General features: G+C 42.8%; 2 protein-coding genes across 5 annotated transcripts; one reads left to right on the top strand and one right to left on the bottom strand.

Annotated features, from left to right (window-relative positions):
- Positions 1–3,466: 3,466 nt before the first annotated feature.
- On the bottom strand, positions 3,467–14,964 carry rgs14b (regulator of G protein signaling 14b). Of its 4 annotated transcripts, none has more exons than XM_034598408.1 (15): positions 14,851–14,964; positions 11,228–11,249; positions 10,921–11,072; positions 10,742–10,834; positions 10,033–10,176; positions 9,778–9,945; positions 9,603–9,684; positions 9,392–9,492; positions 8,994–9,206; positions 8,372–8,448; positions 7,943–8,069; positions 7,365–7,446; positions 6,072–6,124; positions 5,559–5,652; positions 3,467–4,518 (listed from the first exon to the last, which is right to left on the bottom strand). In XM_034598408.1, the coding sequence occupies exons 3-15, from the start codon at positions 11,062–11,064 to the stop codon at positions 4,235–4,237; spliced, it is 1,662 nt and encodes a 553-aa protein (XP_034454299.1). In that variant the 5' UTR covers positions 11,065–11,072; positions 11,228–11,249; positions 14,851–14,964; the 3' UTR covers positions 3,467–4,234. The 4 variants fall into 4 exon arrangements, with proteins under 4 accessions (XP_034454299.1, XP_034454297.1, XP_034454296.1 ...); XM_034598406.1 differs by having other exon boundaries at positions 5,580–5,652; positions 14,623–14,890; XM_034598405.1 differs by having other exon boundaries at positions 14,623–14,885.
- A 5,202-nt stretch (positions 14,965–20,166) lies between these two features.
- Positions 20,167–24,403, top strand: arl3l1 (ADP ribosylation factor like GTPase 3, like 1). Its single transcript, XM_034598736.1, has 6 exons — positions 20,167–20,403; positions 21,101–21,244; positions 22,459–22,575; positions 23,365–23,415; positions 23,567–23,752; positions 23,956–24,403. Exons 1-6 carry the CDS (start codon positions 20,386–20,388, stop codon positions 24,001–24,003), a joined length of 564 nt encoding a protein of 187 aa, XP_034454627.1. The 5' UTR covers positions 20,167–20,385; the 3' UTR covers positions 24,004–24,403.
- Positions 24,404–26,025: the final 1,622 nt, after the last annotated feature.

Below are 26,025 nucleotides of genomic sequence, written 5' to 3'. Positions count from 1 at the left end.
CAAGGTGGCAGCGTTGGTATTGGGGATATTTTAGCTTTATTTGTGGAAAGTGGAAGGAAGTGGAGACGTCCATCCTTATAGACAGTCTATGGTGGAAACCTTTCTGGTGAAATGTACAGAATTGTTCTAACTTGGATGGGAATGTATGTTTTGTGTAGTTTATAGCCCACTGAGTAACTAGGATGATGAAATGATTTCTTCCCAAGATGTAGGTTCCTCGAGACCTCTCCTGCTGTGCCAAGACATATTAAAAAGCTGATCCACAGACCACCCTGCTCTCTGCTTCAGCCCGCTGCTCCACAGGAAGTGTTCAGCTCATAAAGAATGAATGGGGGCTGATCAACAGGAACTCACTCGCCCCCTGTGACGGCTGACGTCAGTGGTAGCATCATAGTTGATGCTGTGGGGAACTCCATTAGAAAGTCCCAGTTGGATTGGATTATATGTGATATCCAACAAGACCCTACCTGCTGGACCGCATTCAATGACACAACTGAATCCCCAGAGGGACTTACCAACTGGAGTCCTCGCTTCTTTCACACGAGGCCTATTACCACATACATGATGGTTCAGTTGGCACACCCAGGCCTGGGTAAGGCTGTTGTTCTTCCTGCACTTAGTTTAAAATGTGCATTACAGCCCTTTGAGGAGCAGAGCAGGATAATCTGAGCCCTGATGGCTGGGCAGGCTTTCACTGAGTCCTGAGTGCTCTCTCTGACCAGCGCCCGCAAGGAAATTACCTCACAGAGAATGATTTCACCTCACCCTGTTTTTCTGTGTCACTGTCTACCCGTCTTTGCGTACATGAGAAATCCCTCCTTGGCAGACCCCAACAATGACCCAACGCTAAATTTTAAGGACGGAGGCGACACAGGCAGGAGCTGAAGCTGCAGGAAATGCATCTTAGCTGCTTTGAGAATCACTTCTCCACCAATTAGCACACATGAGTAAACCAACAAAGTGACATGCCCGACAACACACACAAATGCACAAATGCTCAGACACTATTACCTGACCACACAAAAGCAATAAAAAAGACTTTGGACTTAAAAGCTACTCAACTCTTTCTGCAAGGATGGTCAAAAAGAATGTTTTGCCTCCCAGTCCTCCCAAACCTTTCCTCCTCCTCCTCCCCATCGCTCTGACTGGCACACGACAAGAGGAGGATGATAAATCTGAGGTAGAATAGTTCAACAACAGAGTATTTATTCTGCGAGATTGTGAATATAATGCTGAAGCGAACATCTGCATCTTATCAGCAGAAATTCTGCTCCTGTGATTTGAATCCAGCAGCAGAGACCATTAGCTCAGTTTTAATGTTGGGTCAGTATTAATTAACTCCCCAACTGAGGAGCGCAATGCAATAAGAGCTTCTTGAGCTTAATCTCAGTGTGTGTGTGTGTGTGTTTCATAAGAAAAGGAAAGATACGAGGGAGCAGTACAGCCAAATTACACCTACATCTTCACTCCTGCTGTCTTCTTGCAGCTCGCCACAAAACGTCTGCCCATCTATCAAACAAATACCTGCTGGAGATCATCAATGTCCATTCATTCGATCATCTAGCAGTAATGACAGTGACAGGAAATGTCCCATAAGCCCCAGGTTGAGTGATGAAGACCTTGAAGATGGTTTCCAATCTGTCGGGTCCACTAATCACTGTGTAGCTCCAGACCAGGAGGTCAATCTGAAGTCCTGGTCTGACATTGTGGCCTCAGCACATCTGTGGTGAACGTCGCATGAGCTCACATGTGCCGGATGTGCGTCATCGTAGAGGCTGTATACGTGCACATGCATGCACACAGAGGTGGTCAGTGCACGGAGGTGTGCATGTGGCCAGAAGCTGCACCAGCAGCCGTCCAGAGAGCACATTAAGACGGCTCACAGGGACAAGGACATGATGTCCTGTAATTGATGATGATGGGCCGTCTGTTCTGCCACGTTCAGGTGTGACACATTAACACACACACACACACACACACACACACACAATGTAACCCCCCCCCCCCCCAGCTGGATGGATTTAGTCTGGAGACGCCCGACACAGCTGCTCCCAGCCTGAATCGCAGCTCAGGCATGTGTATCTCATCTGATAACTGCTTCAGTGCTAATGAATGCACTATCATTTTCAGTTTCAACACACTGAGCACAGACTCCACGTCCTTCACCGGCTCAGCAGAATCTGTCAATGCACAGTAAACGTGCGAGCGTTGATCTGATGGATGGCTTTTGTTTTACAGCACTTATGTTTTCTCCCTGCAGGACGCTCAAAGGCACAGAATCTTGCAGAGCTCCCATTAGAACACTTTTCTTTTAAGGTATCAAAAAAACCTCTTACAAGCTCGAAAATAAAAGAGAGAAGAAAGAGCCGGAGCTCAATCTTCATGAGCTCAATGAGATTATCTGAAGAAAGCATGAGACACAGAGGAGGGGAGGATGAATGATGGGAGTGACAGAGGGACAGAGGACAGGCACACTCATCTACTGACTGTACAAGCACAGCGATCACCCAGATGAATGATATTGATGAAATGCTTCGGGGGGGTAATTCAGACACTCACCTCCCTTCGTCTTCACTCTTCCCTTCTCTCAGTTCAGCAGACGTGCGGTGTAGTAGACGGCACTCCTCATCTCACTGCTGCTATGGTGTCTGCGAGAGCACACCCCTCTCTGCCCATTCATAGGTCTGCCGACGCGCAACACACACACACACACACACACACACACACACACACACACACACACACACACCAGGTGTGCCAATCATAGCTGTGCATGACAATGTGTCCATCAGCCCGGCAGTGGGAAGCTGTGGGTGGGACAAACCGGTATTGAACTCTGCACATTGATGCGTCCACATACAGCTTTGTTCATTGTTTCAGGTTAATAACTTCAGTGACTAGTACAAGCTGATACAGACAAGGTGGGTGAATCAGATGCCTTTTGGGAAATATGGATGCTGCTGACATCATCCATGTGCAATAATCCATCTATGACTCAGCTAATTTGTTTTGTAACCCACACAATGGCTAAACACTTCCCCCGTAATAGTCCTCTCAGGCTCCTCAACTGGAAAACACCTGCCAGCAACAAGTCTGCAGACACGAGGCGAGTTATTGGCCAAAAACTGATCGCAACGGGCCAATCAGAGGGCTGCAATGGTCCCCATCACTGTGCAGAAATGACATCATTACATGACAAGACTTACTAGTAAGTAAAGGAGGCACATGGAAGCACGTAATCAACCGAAAAGGGTTACAACTATACTGACCCGTCTGACACTGCATGACTCATACAGCCAGTCCACTGGGTCAATGGGCGCCGGCTGCACTTTGTATAAAACCAAATCACATAACATTTATCAAACCAGAAACTGACCTCAGTGTCAAAATAAAGGTCCTGTCTGAGGCTATAAAAGGTGAAAGCAGACGTTTTCCCTCCCCTATCAGCAAACACGGACAAAAAGGATCACATTCCATCATGAAACATTTTAATTCTTTGCATACACCCTGTGATATTTATGATGATCACAACATCGGACTCACTCTCCATAAGATCACTTTACTCAAACAGATCTGGACGCTGATGTACAGTAGAATATAGAGTGACAGGAAAACAGGTCTTGACCAGGGCTTCATGAAGTGCCATCACGGCAAACCAGTAGCGCAAACATACATTCCACAATCACAAGTATAGGCACACGATATGAAAACAATAATTAAAAATATTAAAAGCTGTAAAAGCATTACAAAAATATTCAATTAAGAAAATACAATCATGCAGTACACTTCAAAAAAGCCCGTCTGGACATTCACCGGTTCCTGCACAGAAACATGTTTTAGCTTAGAGTTTGGAGAAAAGCTGGAAGAAACAAACTCACACTGTACAGCATTAAATATCACAGGAACACTATTCAAACACTCGGTTATCAGGGTGAAATCTTGAGATTTAACTTCTTTTCTTACATTTAGGGGTGCATCAAACATTTCATAGCAAACATACCCCCTCGGGGTGTGTAGTGTTTTTAGATGACACTATAAATGCTTTCCATGATCTCTTCTTCCTCATGAGGCCAGTCATCACCAGCAGAGGTGGTAGCTCACTGCTGTCTCAGAGCTTATACGCAAACAGTCATAAAAAGTGCTTAACAAGTTCGGACTAAAATTTGTTTGTTTTCTGTGATGGGCAACATCACGCTGCGTGTTGTCTGAGTCCATCCCAACACATGGATGCTTTTCAAACTGCAGTTTCTCTTAAGTCTTTCGATTCAGATTCAGCCGATTCAGGGACTCCCTTCGCTGCTCCAGCTGGACGCGGAGGCAGTGGCGTCTTGTTCCCCGATTTCTCTTTAGGCTCTGCAGCGGAAGAGCTGGTTGCACCGCACTCCTTTGACTCCATGTTGGGCCCCTGGTCTGAGGGCAGCTGCAGAAACAGCGGCACCTGTAGCTGCGCTTTGGTCAGAAGGCCCCGCTGGTCGTCCACCCTGCAGCACTGAGCTTTCGTCAGCATGTCCAGAAACCCTGACGCAGACGGAATATCAAGATCATCCCAACATTTATCTTAATCAGCCTGAGGTATTCCAATTTTGTAGAAGAGAACATGTTGTAGAATGCTTAAAACTTTCCACGTATTCTTGCTCAATAAAGCTTTAAAAAGCAGAATTTCTGAAAAATAACATTCCATGTAAGAACTAAAACTTCTGTCCTGACTAGATACTAGGGTTGGGTGATATGGATCAAATCTTTATCGATATACAAGATTTAGTTGCACTATTGTTTTATGTATATGATTTTACTGGAAATGCAGCTTCCTGAAATACTTCAAGTTCTTTGATGACCTTTGTTAAAAGAATCTGACAAAACAGTCTCGCCACTTGGTCCATTATGTAGATTTTATATATTTTTTTATAAATGGAACAAATTATTATAAAACTGGGTGGAAGGATGTGTAATGGGTCAAGAGAGAGAACACATACAATTTCGGTGTGGATCTGAATGTTTTCCCTACTTTCTTTAACATTGTAATTTTGGGCATTTTTCTCCACATTTTTTATGATTTCTCAGAGAATAATTGAAAAATCAAGCACATTTAAGGGACTGATATTTCTGAGTCTGTGCAATTTGGTTAAGATCCAAATTAAAACCCTGATCTGGTGAATTTGAACGTGCTTTCATAAGGGGACTGTTGGATCTTGACAGAGGTATATGCGCTCTAGTAATTCCATTCTGTTGTAATCCTGCTGTAATCTGCTGAAAAACATGTGATGGAATTACAATTCAGCTTTTAAATGCACTTTGTGGTGAGACTGCTTTGTAAAAAAGAAAAAAACTTTTGAACAGTGTCCACTTCTTTTGTGCTGTAGGGTCACATTTCATCCAAGGTCAAGAAGACATTTCCAAGCTCAAACTGAAAACCAGATTTTTCAGTACATTGATTGATTGAAACCTATATATTCTGTATAGTTATGGCCGCCTCATCGAGGGGTTGTATTTTCTTAATCATCTTAAAATACGTGCTGCCATATCGCCCAACCCTCCTTGTTACTGCTGAGGCCTCCTACCATCTATGTCGCGGTTCTTACTGGGCTTGGAATGAGTCTTGGCTCGGTCTGTCGATGATCTGGCCAGCGCGCCACCTCCACTCGCCGCTCCTGCCTGCAGGACCAGAACAGATTCCAATATTGTCTACATATAGAACAACATTTCACAGGTTGTAAATCCAAGTAACTAATATGAATGAAATCACACAATATCTTACTGGAGAGAATTGGTGACGTCTAAGCCTTAAACTTTGTTAACAGAAAACACCATAGTGCACTGTATATACTGTCAGCAACCAGATTTAAAGGTTCAGTGTGCAGAATTTAGTGACATCTAGTGGGGAAGTTGCATGTTGCAGCTGAATACCCCTCACCTCACCCTCCCCTTCCAAACATGTGCTAGCTTTCAGTTGTCAAAAGGGGTTATTGTCCCTTCTTCACACAGCCTTGGTATTTAGATGATAACCTTCATTATCTTTATTTAGATAATAGTAATATTAATAATAACAACCAAGAGCATCTCAGCAGCCTCACCTGTGTGGCTACAGCTGAACCACTGCTTCTGGAAATGTTGCTCTGCTCTTTTCCTGTTCAAACCACACAAATACACAAAATGAGTTTAGTATTTCCTGGTACAGAAACTCCTCAGTGGTCATGTGATGATGGTACGGAACCTAAACACAGACATTAGCCAAATAAAAATATTCTTGACTAGAATGTAACTGGTGCGATTCAGCCCCTCTCCTTTCTAAGTGCTGCGGATGTGAGGCGGGGAGCACTGATCCGAGGTGAAGTCGGTTCTGGTCTCTCAGCGGTCGGGGAGATCAAGTGAGTGAACTCGAAGTGACACGGCGTTCAACAAACAAAATGGTCTCTGACATTTCAACCCACAGAGAAGAATGAAAAGACAAAAAAAAAGCAACACACAAATACACAAAGAAATCAGAGCAGGAAGAGAGGAACGTGCAGACAGTGACGCAGAGGAAAAGAAAAAAAAAAAAAAAACCAGGGCAGTGAAGTGGACATTGACAGGGATTTCTCTTCTTCCCCGCTTAACATGCAGAAACACTTCAGTCACTCTCATCACATACAGTGTATCAGGCACAGGCACAGGCAGGGTTCAGGCAGTATTCAGAAGAGGTCACATGAAGCGTAATCCCTCAGGTCTACCACAGACAAACAAAAAACTACCATGGATTGAAAGATAGTATGTGCCTCATCATGTTGTCCTCATTTGCTCATTGGCCAGAGTTTCTTTTATCCTCTGCTTTGAAGAGCAGTGTGATCAAATGAAGCAAACAGGACACAACGAAATGTGTTGGACAGGTGGGGCATGACCCGAGGAAGGACCTGTTAAGTTTTGGTGCAGGTCTGGATCGCAAAATCGTTATCAGTTTTTGTAATATTTTTTAAAATGTTGTTGATTTGTCAGAATGATTTATGATCTAAAAGAAAAACAAATATCAGACATGTTTAGTGGACTGATTCATGAGTGTGTGCAACTTGGTACACATCCCAATAAAAACCCAATCCGGGTCAGGGAAGAGAGCATTAAACTGTATCAGGATGAGCGGGCGGAACCAGCATTTTTTTCTTTAACATTGCAAGATAGACTTAATAATTCATGGATCTTGATGGAAAAAAATAAAATAAATCAATCTGGCACATGTAACTAATATCTCTGGGTGTGTGAAATTTGGTGCAACTTGATTGAATTTAAGGGAGCTGTTGAGCCTTGGCGGAGGTATGTGCTCTACTGATATTCTAGTTCTTTCTAGTTTATATCAAAGTAAAACAGTTTTGTTTTAAGTTGACAAGAACATTAACCTTTGGATTTGTCAAGTCGTAGCGTCTTATTGGCCAATCCTAACACAGAGCTGCTCATGTTCACAGGCTCATCGCTTCCAACCTTAAAACGAAGAAGAGAATAAAACATGAAAGAGTTCAGTTGGACTGACACACAATGAGTTGCACAGTTTTGTGAAGATCAAGATCCACCTCATTACTAAAATGATGTCATCTCATTACTTAGTCCAATAACAAAATGGTGTTACACATTCCCCTTTCAGTAATCACATTAAAATGACAGATTTGATATAAATATTAACATGCCCACTGACATGTAATCCGTTGCCTGGCAACGGCTGCTGATGGGACAGACAGAACGCATTTTGAAAAAGGATTATACTTTAACAAATGTGATAGACGGTAGTGAGTCATTGATGTGAATTACTTTTGTGAAATTTAGTAGGTTGAAAATATCAGAGAACTTCTCTAACATGCTTGTATCATTACGTGTCTATTCATGAGTTTTTAAAAATGCTCCTTCCTGTATAATTGAGAAAAGATGTTATCTGGGGAACAGGCTACATATTATGGTCTCATTCATTCAGAAACACACTCACCATGGTGACAAGGGCCTCTTGTGGCTTGAGGTCGTGCTTCTGCATCACTGCAGAGAGTGCGTCCTGCAACGTCTTACTGGACTTCACCATGATCCCCACTGTCTTACCAGTGAAGGCGATCTCCAGCCTGAAACACATATTGACAAGTCATGCAAAGAGAAGTCAGCGAAATCACACACCCAATGTTATCTCAGCAGGAAATCCAAATATGATTTAATGCAGAACCTGCTCTAATTGCATATAGTGCAAATGATGACTCAAATCATTTTGGGCCAGCGAGTCAAACGTCTCTAGGTCTGGTGTTAACCCACGGACTTCCCTCCAACATGGTGAGAAGTGACATGCTGTAGTGGGGGATGAGGGTGTGAAACCCTGCGAGGCTCAGACAGAAAAAAAAAGGAAGCAAAGGAAGTGACACATTTGACTCACGCAAACATCACCCTGAGCTCGAGGGAGACCTGCTGATCCCTCAGTACGGAGCAGTCCTGGTCCAGCGATAAGGGCTGCTGCAGAGAGAGCAACGGTGTTACAGACCGAGAGAGGTTACAGAGGTCAGCTTCAACCTGGGACACTTGAGTTAGACAGATAGTCCAACGTGAAAAGAAGCTTTGAGGGACGGATGTTGGGACAGGAAGAGCATAGTCTATACTTTACAGTGTCGTCCAGTGGATATTACTTCTTAAGGGTTCAGTGTGTAGGATTTAGTGACATCTAGTGGTGAAGTTTCATGTTGCAGCTGAACACCCCTCACCTCACCCTCCCCTTCCAAACATGAAAGAGAACCTATGGTAGTCATCAGTTGTCATAAAAACTCAAAATGTGTTTAGTTTGTCCAGTTTGGGCTACTGTAAAAAAACATGGTGGCCTCCGTAGAGAGGACCTGCTCCTGATGTAAATATAAAGTATTTAAATATAAATACCCCCAAATTAGGATAAAGAAAACTATTTAGATGAAAAACACTTGGATTATTTTATATGCAATTTATGCCAATAGATCCCTTTCACCTCAATCTTACACACTGGACCTTTAAAGCTGTGACCGGCCGCTCACCTTGTCCTTCTCGTGAAGGTAGATGGTGACATCTTTCAGTGGGAAGCCTCTCTTTTCACACAGGCTGGCCAGCATGTTTTTGATGGGTTGGCCGTTCCGCGTGGGGGCCAGGGAGGCACTGCCATCGGGTAGGTAGACACAGCAGTAGCCCCCTTCCACCTCTATCCGACTCCCACTTCCCTGGTCTGGAGAGCGGGGACTTGATTTGCCGTTCTACAGAGAGAGAGAGAGAGAGAGAGAAGAGAGGAAATGACTTTTAAAAAATATATATATACCTAGAGTAAGACATTTCACATATGTACATTCACGTGTGCCTCACTGTCTATAACCAATTTCACATAAACCAGCTTCAGCTACAAAACAAACCAAAAACCCATTGCCACTGCCAATGCACTGACCTCCATCTGCCTGCAGAGGGAACCAGGCTCCACGCTGCTGGTTGATACTGCCGACATATGGGATTCCTTCCGGGAGCCTGCACCCTGTGTGCTGGATAAATCTATTGGAATTGATGGCAAGAAATAAAAGTCAGCATGGAATAAAGTCACAGGATGTGAATTGAGGCCTAAACACAGTTGCCCACTATTCGTCACTCGACAGGAACTGTACCTCCCCAGGATCCTCTGTTTTGCTGCGGTTTCTCTGAGACACCCCTGCCCCCTGGCAAACTGTTAGAGTCTGACTTCTTGTTCTGTTTGAGACACAAGTTCTTTCAGCAAAATTAACAACAAAAATAGTTTCCCCCCCCCCCCCCTCCCTGGCCATTTCCTCCTCAGCCATCTACCTTTGTGTCACAGAACGAGGGGCTTCTTGTGGCCACGTCCTCCCAGGATCCCAGGCGGAGCTGCTCATTGGAGGGCTGAGGAAGAAGTTTTCCTCCCAAGGTGCAGCTGTGGTACACAGGAGAACGCACGAAGCGCCTGTAGCTGTCCATCTTCATCAGCTTGAATATCTGACGCAGAGCAGGGACAGTGGTACACGTTGTCAGCCGAGGCACCGGCACTGTGTTACTGTGCTAAGAACGGACTCTAAAACCGACCTGTGCTTGGGCCTTGTTAAACATGTCGGGGGTGGGCTGCTCCAGGTCCTTCTCCTCCGTCCTGGCGGTGTCATCGATGTTGACCGAGTAGGGAGCGCTGGTGGACAGGTAGGTGTTGTAGATGGAGCGAGCCGCTGTTTTCAGCTGGAAATACAACAGTGCTCTCAGACCAAATCATCATCTTGATACCTAAACTTTGTTTGACTGAGTGACACAGTGAACCAGTTTCACTTTCCATTTCACCTGACTGAGTCTATGTTTTCATTTGGTTGGTGTCTTCCCTTTTGAATTTTTTTTTACATCCTGTACCAATAAGAATGAAATCCACTCTTTCCATTCATCCACTGAAAGTCATACAATCAATAAGTAATTCAAATTTGAGTCGTTTCTCAGAGAAATGAGAAATCGCAGCACAAAAGTTGATGTAAGCTTTTATGCTACTGTTATTTGAGAGGTTGCTGCAGACGTTTTTGTCTCAAACAGCTTCATGTATCACTGAAGTCAACAGGAAATGTATCTGTTGTTGAAAATGCTGCGTAAACATTGTATCACACATTGTGGCTGCAGATCACTACATGGATTCATTTAGAAGAACATAGCAGCTCAGTTTACAGTCACTGTAAATATTCAACTTCTTGTCTACAATAAAAAAAAAACACAGGAATATTTATCAAACAATGCAAATGGTTGCAAAAAAAGCGTCATCTACCTCGTCCAGGCAGGTGGGTGGTGTCTTCCTGAACTTCTCACAAGCTTGCCAGAATAAAATGTTCTCTGCACTCACCTCAGACCTCAAGAAGGCCTGTGGAGAAACACACACTGCATGAACACACACACCTCTAGTGAGGGGTCATTGGAAAGCTTGTATGTGTGTCGGGTGAAACTCACCGTGAAGTAACGGACACCAGAGGGGTCCTCCAGCAGCTTCTCAAACGAAACGGCCCAGCTCAGCACGCTGTTGGCGGGGCCGGCCTCTCCCCCCGGAGTCCCCGGGAGACTGGAGCTGCTGCCTCCACAGCTCCGTGCAGACATGTTCAGCTCTACAACACATCCAGACACAAACACACCCAGCTATCAGCACGGAGAAGCATGACCAAGAATGAGACAATCAGATATTTTCATCTGTCGTGCATGGACATGTTCAGACTGTAGAAATACAGGATTGCCAGTGTGCACGTCGACAGTTCACGCTTACCTCCGTCTGACACCGCCTGGCTCTGTGAAGAGAGAGATAAAACAACACTTAAAACAAATTCAAACTTGAGAAAACATCTGATAAGACTGAATACAGGTCATCACGGACGAGTGGTCGCTGGTGTAACTGGACAAATTCCTGTACTTCCTAAGAAACTTTCCTCTCAGTTCAACAGTCAATTGACCATTGACTGAAAATCATAAAAACAGTAAATGTAAATTCATAATGATATAATCAATCAGTCACATGTATTCAAAGCACAGAGGCTGACATTAAGGAAGTGAAAAGTTAACACCAGCTGCATGTTATTTTGTACTTTTTGTTTCCCCCTTCATGTAAGAGTGGTTTAGTGCAATCAGCCCTGGCTGTTCTCACAGGAAGTGGTTGTGACACTGAAGAAAATAAGTCATTCAGCTTTCAGAGCACATTACATTCTCTTTGCAAATGATTCTGTGGCGACAAACATGTTTGTCTGTTACTCTGAAGAACCAAAGTACAAATCTGTCCCCCAACAGGGACGGATATCAGATCAGCAGGTTAACTGAATCTGTTTAAAATGTGTTTATACTTATTTTTGCTAACTCATTAGGACCCTGACTAGCATGAACACTGACCCTGTTCGGACTAGTAGACCACATGGGGACCGAAACCTGGTCCTAATGAAGCGACACATCCTTTCTGAGCTCCTGGGTAAGATTTGTGTTAAGAGGTGCATTGTGGTTAGGTTCAGGTTAGGTATGGATTCAGCATAGTTGCGGTTAGGAGGTATTGGTTTGGCTGTCCCCAATGAATGGAAGTCAATGCAAAGTCTTAATGAGGATAGCCGCACGAACCTGTGTGTGCATGTGTGTGATTGTGTTACTTCTGCCGAGTACATACCAGGTGTAAAAGTTTGTAAAAATAAAGTTGGAAGTAACATTGTCACACTCTCAACGTCCTTTGTCCAATCAAGTGGTTCAGTTCTTCAAGAAGAAAAGAAAAAACGTCCTACTTTCTTCAATGTTGCCTCACAAGTCGTTTAAATGTTTAATTAAACTCCTACTGACTTCACTCTTCTGTTGGTTCTTCTTGCTTTTATTTTCCTTCTTCATATTCATTCTCCACTGATCGGAGCTCGACATAGCACCGCGGTCATGCAGCTTTCTTGATTTGAATTTGCCTGAAATGCGAGTCATGGTTTTCACAAAATGTTTTGATTTAGCCAGATTCGATTGCTGAGTCATACAGACAGATACGTGTTGGGTTGTTAAAAACGTGTGTCTCTCTCAGCATCGACTCATGTCACACAAAAAAACAGGTAAAAGCCGAAGGCCTAAATCTAGCTCTGGTTTTTAAAGTAACGCAGAATTCTTGGGAATCAAAGTTGAAAGTTTTGTCGTCTAAACTCATTGTTGGAGTATAAGTAAGTACATAAGAGGAATGACGCAACAAAACGTTTATATATATAATTTTGCATGAAAATCGTCCTGAAAGGTCCTATAGTCATGCACCTTTCATTCTGGGGAGGCTGTGGTTCAGGAGGTAGAGAGGGTCACCCGTTAAATCGGAAGTTGGTTTGATTCCGGTCTTCCCCATTCTGCTTGCCAAAGTGTCCTTGGGCAAGACACTGAAACCCAAATTGCCCCCGATGGCTGCACTGACTGTGTGCGAGTTGAACAGAGAAAGTGCTGCACTGTATGTGTGTGTGAATGGCCAACTCTGTACAGTTTAAGCACTTTGAGTGATCATCAAGACTAGAAAAGTGCTACATAATATATCATTTCAGACCATTGACCAGTTAGCAGCAGAGAACAATATGTAAGGAGTAGGATTCCCTGCAGAAGATAAGCAAACATGTTCTGTGCGATTGATCTGCGATTGAAATTTTCTCCTTATTTCAAAATAGCTTGTGTTCATCAGAATCAACATTGACGGACATGTCACACAGTTATGAAAAGAAACCGATCAATCTTCTGCAACATCCGTGTTTTCTCCACCTTTTATAAGAAATACATCTTTCTCACCTTTTGACTTTGAGTTAAACCATTTCAAGAAACCTAAGGGTGTCACGTGGAGTGGACCGGAGCCAGCTCGGCCTCCGCTTGACAGCTTGCCGTAGTGGGATGGCTCATTTACTGCGTCTGACTCAGTAGCTACCAACTGCAGCCATACCGCTTCATTGGTTCTGGATAATGAATTTTACAAGCCACCACAAGAAAACACCACTGTCAAACAGTCTGTACTCAGACCTGGATCTCGGCTTGACAGTGTCAGAAAGGCAGATTGAGAAAGTATCCCAAGACTTTTAAAAGATTCCTGTTCATTACAAGTATACACACCCAACACCAGCTCAGTCCCCTTTGACTTTACACACTCACACTTCTAAAGTTCCACCATGTTGAGGCTGATAAAACATAAATAAATGGATAAATCTGATCCAGCAGGAGCAGCTGCAGAACCAAACCCATCCAAACAAAGACCGGTTCCAGCTCACCATGTGGCCCACAGGAATCCTCGGAGCGTTGCAGTTCTTCGCCATGATGGCCCAGACACCAGACTACGAGCTGAACTCCTATGCGACGTGCACACTCTCAGGGGACACAGCAAAGTGCTCCACCCAAACATGATGCACACTCCTCAAACACACACTCAAAAACTCATCGTGTTACTTCCTGCCTGTAAGGGAAGTCTTGCCATAGCAACAAGCCGCAAAAGAGGAAGTATGGTTACTCTGATCAAACTGTTCTCAGCCTACGTCTTGAGAAATACTCTGATGTGGGAACACGGTCAAGGCAGATGTGCTCATTCTGCTTTTGATGCACTGCAAGAGTCACTCGATGCAGCTTTATACCGTGACACACTGTCAGCAGTAGATTTACAATTACTCTCCTGCATCCGGGACGTTCTTCAACGTGCTCGTGTCGAGGAAATCTCTGAGATTTAAGCAGAAAACATCTATAATCATGTGATGCAGTAGTTTCGTGAAAGTCAGAATAAAGTCAAATGTATGTTTTTGTCCAAACGTTTTTGTTCAAACAATTATTAGATTTTTTGAATAGTTTTTACAGATATATGACAGGGACTAAACATTGACACACTATAGGCCTACGTACTGACCGACAACACTAATACATCAAATACAACACTAATATACAACCACATGTACAATACCAAATCTAACAGATAAAAAACTCTTAAAAATATAATAGAATTAAATAAAATATAGATATAAAATGTATCCTGCCATGTACATATTTCATTTTAAAAAAGATTTTCAAGAGGCAGGGAATTTGTCATGATTTGAGTATTCTTCTTTAGCTAAAGCAATTAAATGATTGTAGATTAGATTAAAATACATTTCCAAAATCAAGGTAAACAACTTCAAAGAAGTGTTCACAATGAAATCATTGTCATACCTCATCATGCACAATGATGCCACTTGCTGTGCTGCGCCATTTGTCATATTTCCTGTTTTGCGTTTGAGCCGCAGCCTTAGCCAGGCGGCAGATCCTGCGATAAAGTCTTCTGACAGTGACCATCCTCAGGAGAGCAAGCACACTGCTGCGAGTGGAGAGCAGGGAGCTGGAGAGGTGTGACAGCTGAAAGCCCTCACTCAGGTTCAGGGGTTAATGAACACGTCTTACCTGAGTGTCCTCAGTGAGGCCCGGCACCAGCCAATGAGCCAACGAGCCAGGTGAAGCAGGACATCTTGATTGAAGGTGCACTGTTGGTGTCACAGCTCAGATGTTGTCAGTTATCTGTCGAGGTTCATCAGCTTCCCCTGCCTGGATATAAACAATGCAAAGTGGCCGCACACAAGCAAAGCAGCTTTTTTCACATGCAAATACTTATTGGGTGGTCTGGTGCTCCTGGGTATCATTGTATTAGAATGTTAAGATAATATGAAGAACTTGCAAGCGCAAAAAAAAATCAACCTTACTAACGATATATGAGAAGAAATAAGCAGTTTCACAAGAAGAGGAAACCTCAAGCTGTTACTTCAATAAACATCTCCACAGCAGCACTTTTTAGTTTTTTTGTGTGATGCTGTTACTTTTCACACCTGAATGTTCAGTACGGTGAATTTGTGTAGTCGGGGACATTTATTGCAATTTTGACTTCAGCGACTTATTCCGATATCTGTTTTTCACATTATATCAACATATTAATAATAATAATTCTGTAAAGAGGTTTTCTAACCACACCAGGAGAAATAATGGAGACATGATACAGCTTTGAGTGTTCTTTGTGCCAAAAAAGAAAATTCTGCCTGATTTGATAACCTGGGACAGGTCACTTTTTACAAGGAAACCTATCTTAAATAAACAAACTTTAATATTCATAAAGGTGTATCGCATAAAAAAAAAAGAATCAATGGACAGCAAGCAAAGAATCATAACAGATTATTCATTCAGGAATTCCTCATTGTATTGAGGCGACTCGAGGAACAAACAGTCCGTGCAGGTGAGACACGATCATCATCTTCTTCTCCACGTGTTTGGTGAAACCAGTGGCTGCAGACCACAGGACAGACACTCTTCTCTGCTTTTGATGGTAAATTACATGATAATCATAATAATGACAGGAACAACAATTATTATTCAAATTAATTATAACGATTACAAAAGTTTAATTATTATAAGTACAAACCATAAAATACAACAGACCAGTCATATCCTCAACTTTAAAATTGAACAGGTCACAGGTCAAAACATTTTTAATTCATAAAAACCACTGCCATGTTGTGACAACTCTGACCGCTTTCTAATAAAAACACGTCATCAGAGAAGATTTAAAAGACATCTGCAGGAGCAGGTGACACTCACATCCTGTCATGTACATTTAACCACATCCTAAATATATCTGATCGTTAAAGCATTTCAAAGGCCATTATTTATTTCAAAACCAAGGTCCAGGTTCACTGTGCATTCTTCAGCAGAGTGACAGCATCAGCATTTTTGAACACTCACTTTATACTTATCTTAGTCCGATTTTCTCTTTAACACTAACACAAAAATTGTGTTTTTATGTGTTTTATATTTTATCTTTTGTATATATTTTAGGTGTACTTTCACATAAGCCACATGTACTTTTACATTTCGTTTATGTATTTTGTATTTATGTGGTTAGAAAAGCAACATCAGTTTTCTCAGGGACTCACATTTGCCAGCATCTCATTCACTGACGATCAAGTATTGTCTTTAATACGTTGACATGGGATAAAGAAGTCATCTGGAGGCGGACATTGTCTATTCAGTTATTCAACCTACAACATTTCAACAACAACAAAGTGTTCACAGGCAGACAGAAGAGGTTTTCCATACAGTGTCTAATTACTTAGGGTTAGTAATCCTGCTCGGATAAAAACATTCGAAAAGTAAAAGAGCTCTTTCTTCGTTTCTGTTTCAGTTGTATGCACACAGTCTAAACACATGAAGTTTTTGTGAAATTAAAACTAAAATATAAAATATGAATACAAAATAATAGCAATAAAATAAATATTTAATCAAATTGTATAAAATGTATGTTATAAATAATAATACAATAAAAAAAAACCAATGAAAATAAAATTGATGAAGGTTAAGTCGACGGATGGCTGATCAGCAGCACCCTCTACTGGCCACTTTCTGAATATATTCTATGCATGAAGGCCCGGCATGAAGATTACAAACGTGTTTCTAAGCTTCAGTTCTTCAAATGAAGGTGGAAAATTAGCCATAATTTGAGTCTCCTTATGTGATGAGTGCACAGGCAGTGGATATTTTGCATAAGTAAACCACACTACCTTTCTCTTTCTCTCTTTTCTCTTCTCCATAACAAATGTGGACATGCCATCATTTTTAACTTCAGTGTAACTCAAATAACACGCAGTAAACAGCAGCCTGGCTGTCACGGTAGCAACACTCCCACTGACACATACAATCGTAGTGTTGTTTGTTTTCCGTGAGCTTCCAGGAAGAACATGAATTTTGCATCCTTATCAGTGTTTATGATCTGAATTCTGCCATATATTTTCCAATGCAAAGACCACAGACAAAGCAGAGCAGGTCATCACTCGGCTCAGTGTGACGGGACGACACCACAGAAGGTAAAATAAAATACTGAACATTTTAGCGTTGTTATGTTTATTTTTGTTTATTTGACTTCTGACGACTTGTAGTGCCTCATGTAGAAGGTGTTGAACGTTTCCGTGCAGTGACATTTCCTTTTTTTATTTGCATTTTGTGTGAATGCTGTTGCTCTTATTTCTTGGATATTTACTGATTCTGTTCTTGAACTTATTCCCCACACAGAATCGTTATGAGAGAGACGTTTCAATATCTTCTGCTTGGTCATCTCCTCATAGGTAAGCATTCTGTGTGAGTGCGTGCGTGTGTGTGTGTGTATTAACATGTGTTCTGTTATTCTAGCTGGTGTTGCCTCTGCCTGTGTTCCGTTCCAGTGTCTGATATGTAACAGCACAGAAATGACTCGCGCAGGTACAAATAAGAAAAAAACTGTATTTGTATCTTTATGGACGCCATCTGGAGATGTTGTATTCATATGAAATAACTGTGAGGGAAGATATAAAGGGCAAATATCGTCAATGTTATTTCTTCCATCTCTGTAGGTGCTTGTCCCAGCTGTAACACTTCCTGCATTCCGGGTCTGTGCCCTCTCTCTTATATATATATTTTGTATTTACAGAACAGTAATTGGCAGTGATGTGTCGTAGAATAAGGTTGACCCAAGGTTGAGTCACTCTCAGCATCAATTAAATAATCAAAATCAAACCCACAGAAAAAGAATAACACTAAGAAATTAGTGTGCGTGTATAACCTATACTGCAGCCAGCCACCAGGCGGTGACATGTTTTGGCTTCATTTTTCGGGGAGCAGTCATATCGTCCATCTTTATGAACAGTTCGTGCAGAAAACAGCGGCGAAAATAAACTGAAGTGTCATGATTTTTTTATCTCAGAATAAACTTTATGAAAACCTAGGATGTGTCATGAGTGCTGTGTTGTAAATGTAATTCTGACAGTGACTGAACTCTTTACTCTTCTCTCAATATATGTGCAGATGAACAATATGCAAATATTTCATCAAGCTGCAAAAAAGGTAACGTGCAACAATATTCTGATTAGTGTCTCTGCACTGAGACACACAAAGTGACTTCTGAGTGATTATGCTCTTCTCCTCCCTTATTGATTATTCCCTTCAGGCGTGCAGGTTTCTGCCAACCGCACTGGCTCTAACGTTGACGAGGGCAAAGACGTCAAAATGAAATGTGTCCATGACCTCAAAGGGCAGGTGTGGTTGTTAGGATGGAAGATGGACGGGGAGGAAATCTTGGATAAACGAAACAAGAGCAAGATAAGGCTGAAAAAAGTTTTGGCGCATAAGTCGGGCAAGTACAGCTGCTTTGTGAACAGCACATGTGGCTTTTTGGAGTCCGAGCCACATGATGTCACAGTTAAAAGTGAGTAGACGTTTCTCTGCTTAAAACACACAGCCACAGATTTTCTTTAGCTTTAAAATATAATTTAAATTCAAAATTAAAAGCGCAGGAGCCATTAATGGCTTTAAATGCTGTATTGACCCCTGACGGCATGTGTCTCTGTCTGTCTGTGTTTCTGCCTCTGAAACTGTCCAGACAACAGTGTGATCCTCCTAATCGTCTGTGGGATTTCAGCTTTGGCCCTGGTCGTGACTATGGGACTGGTGTTAAAGTACAAAATGAAAAGAGACAGCGGTGAGATCTCAGTTCAGTTCGACTGACAAACTAGAGGGAAAAACCGTATAGCCATCCATCCTTTCTCAAATAGATATATTTTTAAATGCACGATGAGGTCTATATTACTCTCTGATATACGCTATATGACGTGTGAATCATTTGTTTCAAATCCCTGTAAACCGAGATCAAATGTGAACCTCAGAGGTGCTGGTAGGTGGATCTTCATGTGTTTGATTATCAAGTGTGGCACTGATCTCCGTGTGTCTCTTTCTGCAGCAAAACACAGAGAGAGGATGGAGATGAGGGCCCAGGAAGGGAGGCCTGGAGGTCCAGATCCAATCGGGCCGAGGGTCTAAACTCTCACTTTCAAAATTAATCAGTGCTGATACTGTTTCACAATCTGCTATTATAGTAATTCATATCGAAATAAAATTTCTTTAATCCCTGTCTTTGAGGCGAACTCTGTGTGTGTGTGTGTGTGTGTGTGTGTGTGTGTGTGTGTGTGTGTGTGTGTGTGTGTGTGTGTGTGTGTGTGTGTGTGTGTGTGTGTGTGTGTGTTTGTGTGATCAGGTGAGGTCAAAGCTTATGTAGGGGCCGTTTCCAGTCCAGGGTGGATCCATTGTATAACACAGCGTTCATGTTAGCCACGCCCACTGACCAGCAAGCCTCTCCAGTTGAGGGAAAGAGCCCAGAAATGTTTTAATCCAGACACAGGACAGACTTGTTCAAACTAATCCCGCTGAATGCTCCATTCACACGAGCGCACACGACACCGAGCAGCTTTGCGGGCGCTGCCGTGTAATGGATATATGGGCCGATAATGCTTTCCACTCTTCTCCAAGTGAGGGATGGACGTGGGATTTGAAAGTTGATTTATGAAAACAGAAATGCAAAGTTCCCCTGCGCGCGATATAATCCTCTCTGAAGTTGATGCATTAAAGCTCACACTGTCAGTCTTCACGCTGCCCTTGGCCTGCACGGCAAAATGGGTGGTGTGTTTTTCCTCCTCGTGAGATCTGTGTTTGATAGTGTGTAAGGACGGGCTGTTTAGTCAGTTTCCTCCCAGAGCAGGTGGCTAAGGGATAATCCAGGTAAAGCCACTGCAAAGTTGAGATGGAGGGATGGGCAGAGGGAGGCGGGCGGGGAGGGTGCATGGGGTGGCCTTTGCATGGACAGGGCTAATTCTGGCCTCCTAATCCCAGTCCCATCCACCCTCCCCCCTCCTCCTGCTCGCTAACTCCACGGCGACAGTGGGGAGCAATTGACGCCCAGGTGGACATTACTACCACATTCACACACGTTGCACTGAACCCACCCAAGTTTACTGAGGTAGGAGAGGAAATAGAGGAGAGGCTGCTGGGACCTGTTGTGCCTGGGTGAGCCGGGCAGCTGACACACCTGAGTGAGCCTCACTGGAGAATGTAGCCGCAGCCCTCCAGCCGACCCACAGGAAACACGCCACCATGGGAGAAGCTCAAAAGGTAAGAGCCCCTGATCTGGAGCAACGGGACTTATGAAACCTTTGCTGTCTACTTGATGCAGGAGAATTCCTAACGTGGCGTGACCCTGCAAGTGTGAAGTGTGTTTCAGAGAATGGCTTTTTGTAGATGCAGTTTTCAGCCATGATGGTTGGATTTTTAAATTCTTTAGCTTCTCTAGTTATGTTGATACCATATAAAACTTTAATTATACACCTAAGAGGACCCTCTAGTACCATTTGATTTACAGTTAATCACGTATACGCTCCAGTATCCATCACCTTGAATCAAATATGTAAATCTAAGTGCGTCTTTAGCCTGCAGTTGTGCAACCTGGCCTCAGACCAGTCCCAGTAAATGGAGAACTATTATTATAAGAGCAGAGGTCTGATCAAAGTTTTCTAAATGAAGCAACAGATTCATTCTTACAGAATAGTGGTGGCAGCCGCGCTGGAGCTCCAGAAATCAGGGCAGGAGATTGGCTGTTGGGTGGGCGGAGCAATAAGTGTGTAAGAGGTCAGTGGGATTTTCATCAGGCGCTCGCTCACGTGCTTTCATATTCCAAACCCAAACATTACAAACTTGAAACATCCAATGATGAACGGCCTGTCATGATATTTGTTTGATTTCCACACTGAGATAAGCATTGAAAGTATTGAAAGATGCTGTCAGTCAGCGTGTGGGTGCTTCCCCTCTGCAGGGCTTACTCTCTGTCATTGAGAAGCTGAAGGGATCCACTGAGCGGGAGGTCAGGATCGTGCTCCTGGGCCTGGACAACGCCGGCAAGACCACCCTGCTGAAGAGCCTGGCCTCTGAGGACGTGAACACCATCACACCAACGCAGGTGGGGTTACATGTTCAGACTCATACACTCACACATCATGGGCTCATGACGTCATGAAAGTCACACATTAAATCAGAGACTGCACAGAACTGTCCGCCTTCAAACCCCCACCTTTTCAGGAGTGCTTTTAATCTTTGAGTATGATGTGTACCTTATATTTCAATATGGGTTTGGGATGTGTATTTAATTATTATTGTTAATTGCTTTTATTTCCTTTTTTATTATTTTTTTTAATCTAAAGTATAGTGTCATCGAGCATTGTTAAAAGCACTGTACAAACTAATTATTATTATCATTATTGTTATATAATTTTATTTATTATAAGAAGAAGAGTAAAAGTAAGAATAATAATAATAGGGTTCCTCTATGTGCCACAAAAATATCATTTTGAATATATTTTGAATTTCCGTGACCCAGCGTAAGAAGAGGCAGAGGGATTGTATCTAATCTTGCTCAGAGTAATGGGATTCACATGACCTTTGCTTTTCAGACACTGTGAAATGAAATGATTGGCTGTACAGTAAACACACCGATCAGCAAAGAAAATGACGCAGAGGACGTCAGATCATCTTCTCACTTATATTAAATTACCTCTCATCTGTAGATAAACCGTGTTCTCACATGACCTTCTTACGTTTGCATGCTCCCAACACGCTTTCTGAGAAGATCCATGCAAGGCCCCTCCTTTTCGTTAACGCCCCGTTCGGATATGATTATCTAACCTCTGATATGATTATCTAATGCTCTCACAAGACAAGACATGGAGCAGATGCAGCGCCGGGTTGAGTGTGACAGCTCATCAGACATCAGGCAGAGAGGACGCAGTCCAGTGCAACATGGCAATAGTCACCACAAAGCTAAATCAGACCTGACACACACACAACACATACACTGCACTTGATCCTTCCAGTCTTATCCTCAGATTTGCTCCTCGTATGGCCCTCGGGATAAAGTTGTTACACAACCTCGCCAACTGAAACAGAAAGGAGCTGTGTTATGAAAAACACAGATTAACTCGGTGGCCATCTCCATATAAACACCTAGACTCCTGCACGTACGTAATGAGAGCGCAGCTAAGAGCAAACAAACAGAGATTAACTTAACACGTGGGTTCAAGTCCTAATTCATAACCGACTGCGAGGTCGTCTACGGTGTTAACCTGAAGAGGGTGTCCTGTGCAGTACAGTGACTTCAGCTCTGTGTTTTCCCCTCAGGGCTTCAACATAAAGAGCGTCGCCTCTCATGGGATGAAACTCAACGTCTGGGACATCGGAGGACAGAGGAAGATCAGGCCCTTTTGGAAAAAGTATCTGGAAAACACGGACCTGTTGGTGAGTGGCTTCAGTCAATTCAATTCAGACGGAAACAAAGTGCGGTTCATTCTGTGTTTGGATCTTCATTCCAAATCTGCTGCTTGTCTTTGGAAATATAAAGAGAACACAATAGAAGCAATAATCAGGCGTCTCACTGAGGCATGATGGAACATTTTACAGAACAAAGAGCTGATACATTAATTACTCAGGACAGGAGACAAGTTAAACACTGTAAAATGATCTTGATGAAGGGACTTTCTTATTATATACTTTAACTTTATTGGTCTTTTTTACCTCCACAAAAGAGGTTATGTTTTTGTCCGTTTGCTTGTTTGTTAGTTTGCAGGATTACGCAAAAACTGCTCAACAAATTTCCTTTAAATTTGTTGTGGAAGGGTGGAACATGACCCAAGGAAGAACGAATTGAATTATGGTGCAGATCCGGATCAGGGGGCAGATTTTTCTTCATACTTTCTCTAACATCGTGAGATGTTTTTTCCCCCCCACATTTTTCCTGATTTCTCAGAGAATAATTCATGGATCTTGATGAAATCAGTGTGTGTGCAGTTTGTTTAAAAATCTGAATCTAGTGAATTTAAATGTGGTTTCATATGGGGACTGTGTGTGACAAGATGTGTGCTCTAGTAGTTAAAAGGAGTTTTATTAAAACTGACAGAGCAGCTTCGTACTAAAAGAGTAACCAACATGCAGACAGAAAAATGTTGAGGCCAAAAAACAAATACTTCAATTTTGACTTTACTTGTAGTAAATAAAAGTCTGACTTCACTGTTGTGTTTGCTCTTTCAGATTTATGTTATTGACAGTGCAGACAAGAAGCGGTTTGAAGAGACGGGCCTGGTGAGATTCATACAGCAAATACATTCCGACAAAAACCATAGCAAACCTAACTGCGCACATTTAACGACATAGATATGCTAACACATCAATAAATGTTTGTTTTCTTGTAAGTCAGTGACTTTATTAAAAGTCTTTGCGTGCATGTTTGCAGGAGCTGTCTGAGCTCACTGAGGAGGAGAATCTAAAGGGCGTTCCAGTGCTCATCTTTGCCAACAAGCAGGATCTGGCCACAGCGTCGCCGGCCAGCGAGATCGCCGAGGGACTCAACCTGCACACGTACCGGGACCGCGAGTGGCAGATCCAGGCCTGCTCTGCTGTGTCCGGGGAGGGAGTTCAGGTCAGAGCCAGCAGGATTCCTCCTTCAGATGGAACCCAAACAACCGTATAGATGTGATCTCTGCCTACCTAACTTTTAAAATTGAATTGTATCAACATCCTCTTTGACTTGCTGAGTTTTACTTGATTTTATTTCAATCTTTAAACAGTTTGAATTTGATTAAGAAACCAACTTGAACAGTTTTATTGTCATTTCTCCAACAGGATGGCATGAACTGGATTTGCAACAACATCCTGAACAAGAAGAAGTGAACCAGCGGCGACACTGACCACAGTCGAACCGAGAGTCGGCATCTCCTCATTTCACAAGGGAATCAATATACTTTCAAATGAATGCACCTATCACAGATCCTGCTCCGCTCACAGATCTGAACAATGACGTTGTTTTTACAATTTGTGTCATTTTTATGAAAATATTGCGAATGTAGCTCATTTAAATGTAACATTTCTAGCTGAGATAAGTGACTGAAGCTCTGACTAATCATTGTTCGGCCCTAAACATGTGTTTGTTCCCTTGATCCCAATGATCCTTGTCTGGTGAATCTGTGTGTGTAGCCATGTTTAACTTTTAGGGTTTGTCAGTTTCATAGACATCAGTTCAGTGTGAGTGTAAAGTATGTGTTTGAGATTTATAATAAAATAACTAGTCATTTCTGCTTCTTTGCTTTATTTGTTTTTGTAATCAGGATTTCCGAGCGTGCTCATACAAACTTGCAGAAACAATAGGAGCAGGCAGATTAATGATTAAGTCACAGTTTTAATAAATTGTCTCAGAAAGCCCATGAGAGCGTCTGTAAAGGCCGGAGCTTCCCTGAGTGACATGAGGAACAACAACAGGCTGACCTGCCGCTGCTCAGCTGTCGTCTGTCTTTGTTTTACGCGCCGTGACCACGAGCTCATTCCCTGTACGAGAGAGAGAGAGAGAGAGAGAGAGAGAGAGATGAGAGTCTGCGTTGATGCACTTCTGTGGCACGACAAGATATCAAATCCTCCAGGCCCGGCAGAACAAACTGTGCAGAAAATTACACGCAGGAAGGCTGACTAATTTTCAGCAGGGACACTTTCACTGAAAATGTTAGTTTTATATGTTAATTCTGGGGCTGTTACACAACACACAGTCTCTGCAGCAGAGAGGCTGTGTGGAGGCTTACTTGTTAACGCCTTACTACATATTCACATGTTAAAACTCTCACGTCCATCTGTGAGAAGATGAAATACTAATAAAATACTTTGTGGGATCAGCTCTGAGGTAGAAATCCCTCAAATAAAACACTGTTCATACGATTGATTTGAGATCCTCACATGATTTTCACATCCAGCAATAAGTCACGGAGTCGTGAAGGCCCACGCAGCCCTCTGGTCTCTCCTCACATATTTGTCCTTTATGGCGACCTTGGGGAACAATCGTCAATTCAGCCATTTTGGCTCTACTCGGCTGCAGCTGGATTTAATGGGTCTTTTGTTTCTATTGTGTGGAGCTGTAATTAACCCACTGAATGTTCTCAAGAATCACATCAGCTCTTACTCTCCTACTCCACAGGAAATTATGCCAATGAATATGTTTTTTCTTTTGTCTTATCTGGTATTTATTTGTGGGGTTTTGTTGCGGGGTGTTAACAGCTTCCTGTCTTACTTGCTCAGTGTTGAGCAAAACGACTGAATATAAGCACAGCAATCGAGTCATCTCCATGGCGACTACAAGTTGGAGCAAGTCCTGAAACATTTTTGCAGGAATCAGCCCCTGTTGAGGGAGCACAGCGGGGGGGTGGGACCGATTACAACTTGTACCAAAGCATCATTATGGCTGTTTGAAAGGGACCAGACGGCGCAGGAGCCGGGCCTGTGATGAGACAAGCTTGTGTTTTGCCGTGTGTTGTTCGGTGTCGTTTGCCAACAGGTGGCAGCATTGGAAAGCCTGTTCGATCCAAGGGCAGACGAGGAGGCTGTGCTCTTCACAAAACTGGGATTTGACACGTCTAAATTTAATAACAGATTTTATTTGATGCTCTTGAGGCTCATGTTCGATTTGACTCACACTTGTACTCCTGCACAGATTGAGAGGACCACCGCAAAATTATAGACTTTTATATAAAAAAAATATATATAATGTTTGTCCATTGGCCACAGGTGGTCGAGCCATGCATTGTGTAGTTAAAAAACTGAACATGTTTCACAGGCTCTTTCCCCTGCTATCCACGTTTGTGTATTGTAAAACACATTCTTGAGGCTATGTGATATCAGTTTCATATTAGTGGCCCTTCAGCAATTGTTGCC

This window comes from Hippoglossus hippoglossus, chromosome 10 (assembly GCF_009819705.1).
Source record: "Hippoglossus hippoglossus isolate fHipHip1 chromosome 10, fHipHip1.pri, whole genome shotgun sequence".
In the NCBI taxonomy this organism is placed as follows: domain Eukaryota; kingdom Metazoa; phylum Chordata; class Actinopteri; order Pleuronectiformes; family Pleuronectidae; genus Hippoglossus; species Hippoglossus hippoglossus.
Note: the sequence above shows the minus strand (reverse complement) of the source record. Positions and strands in the feature narration are given on the sequence as shown.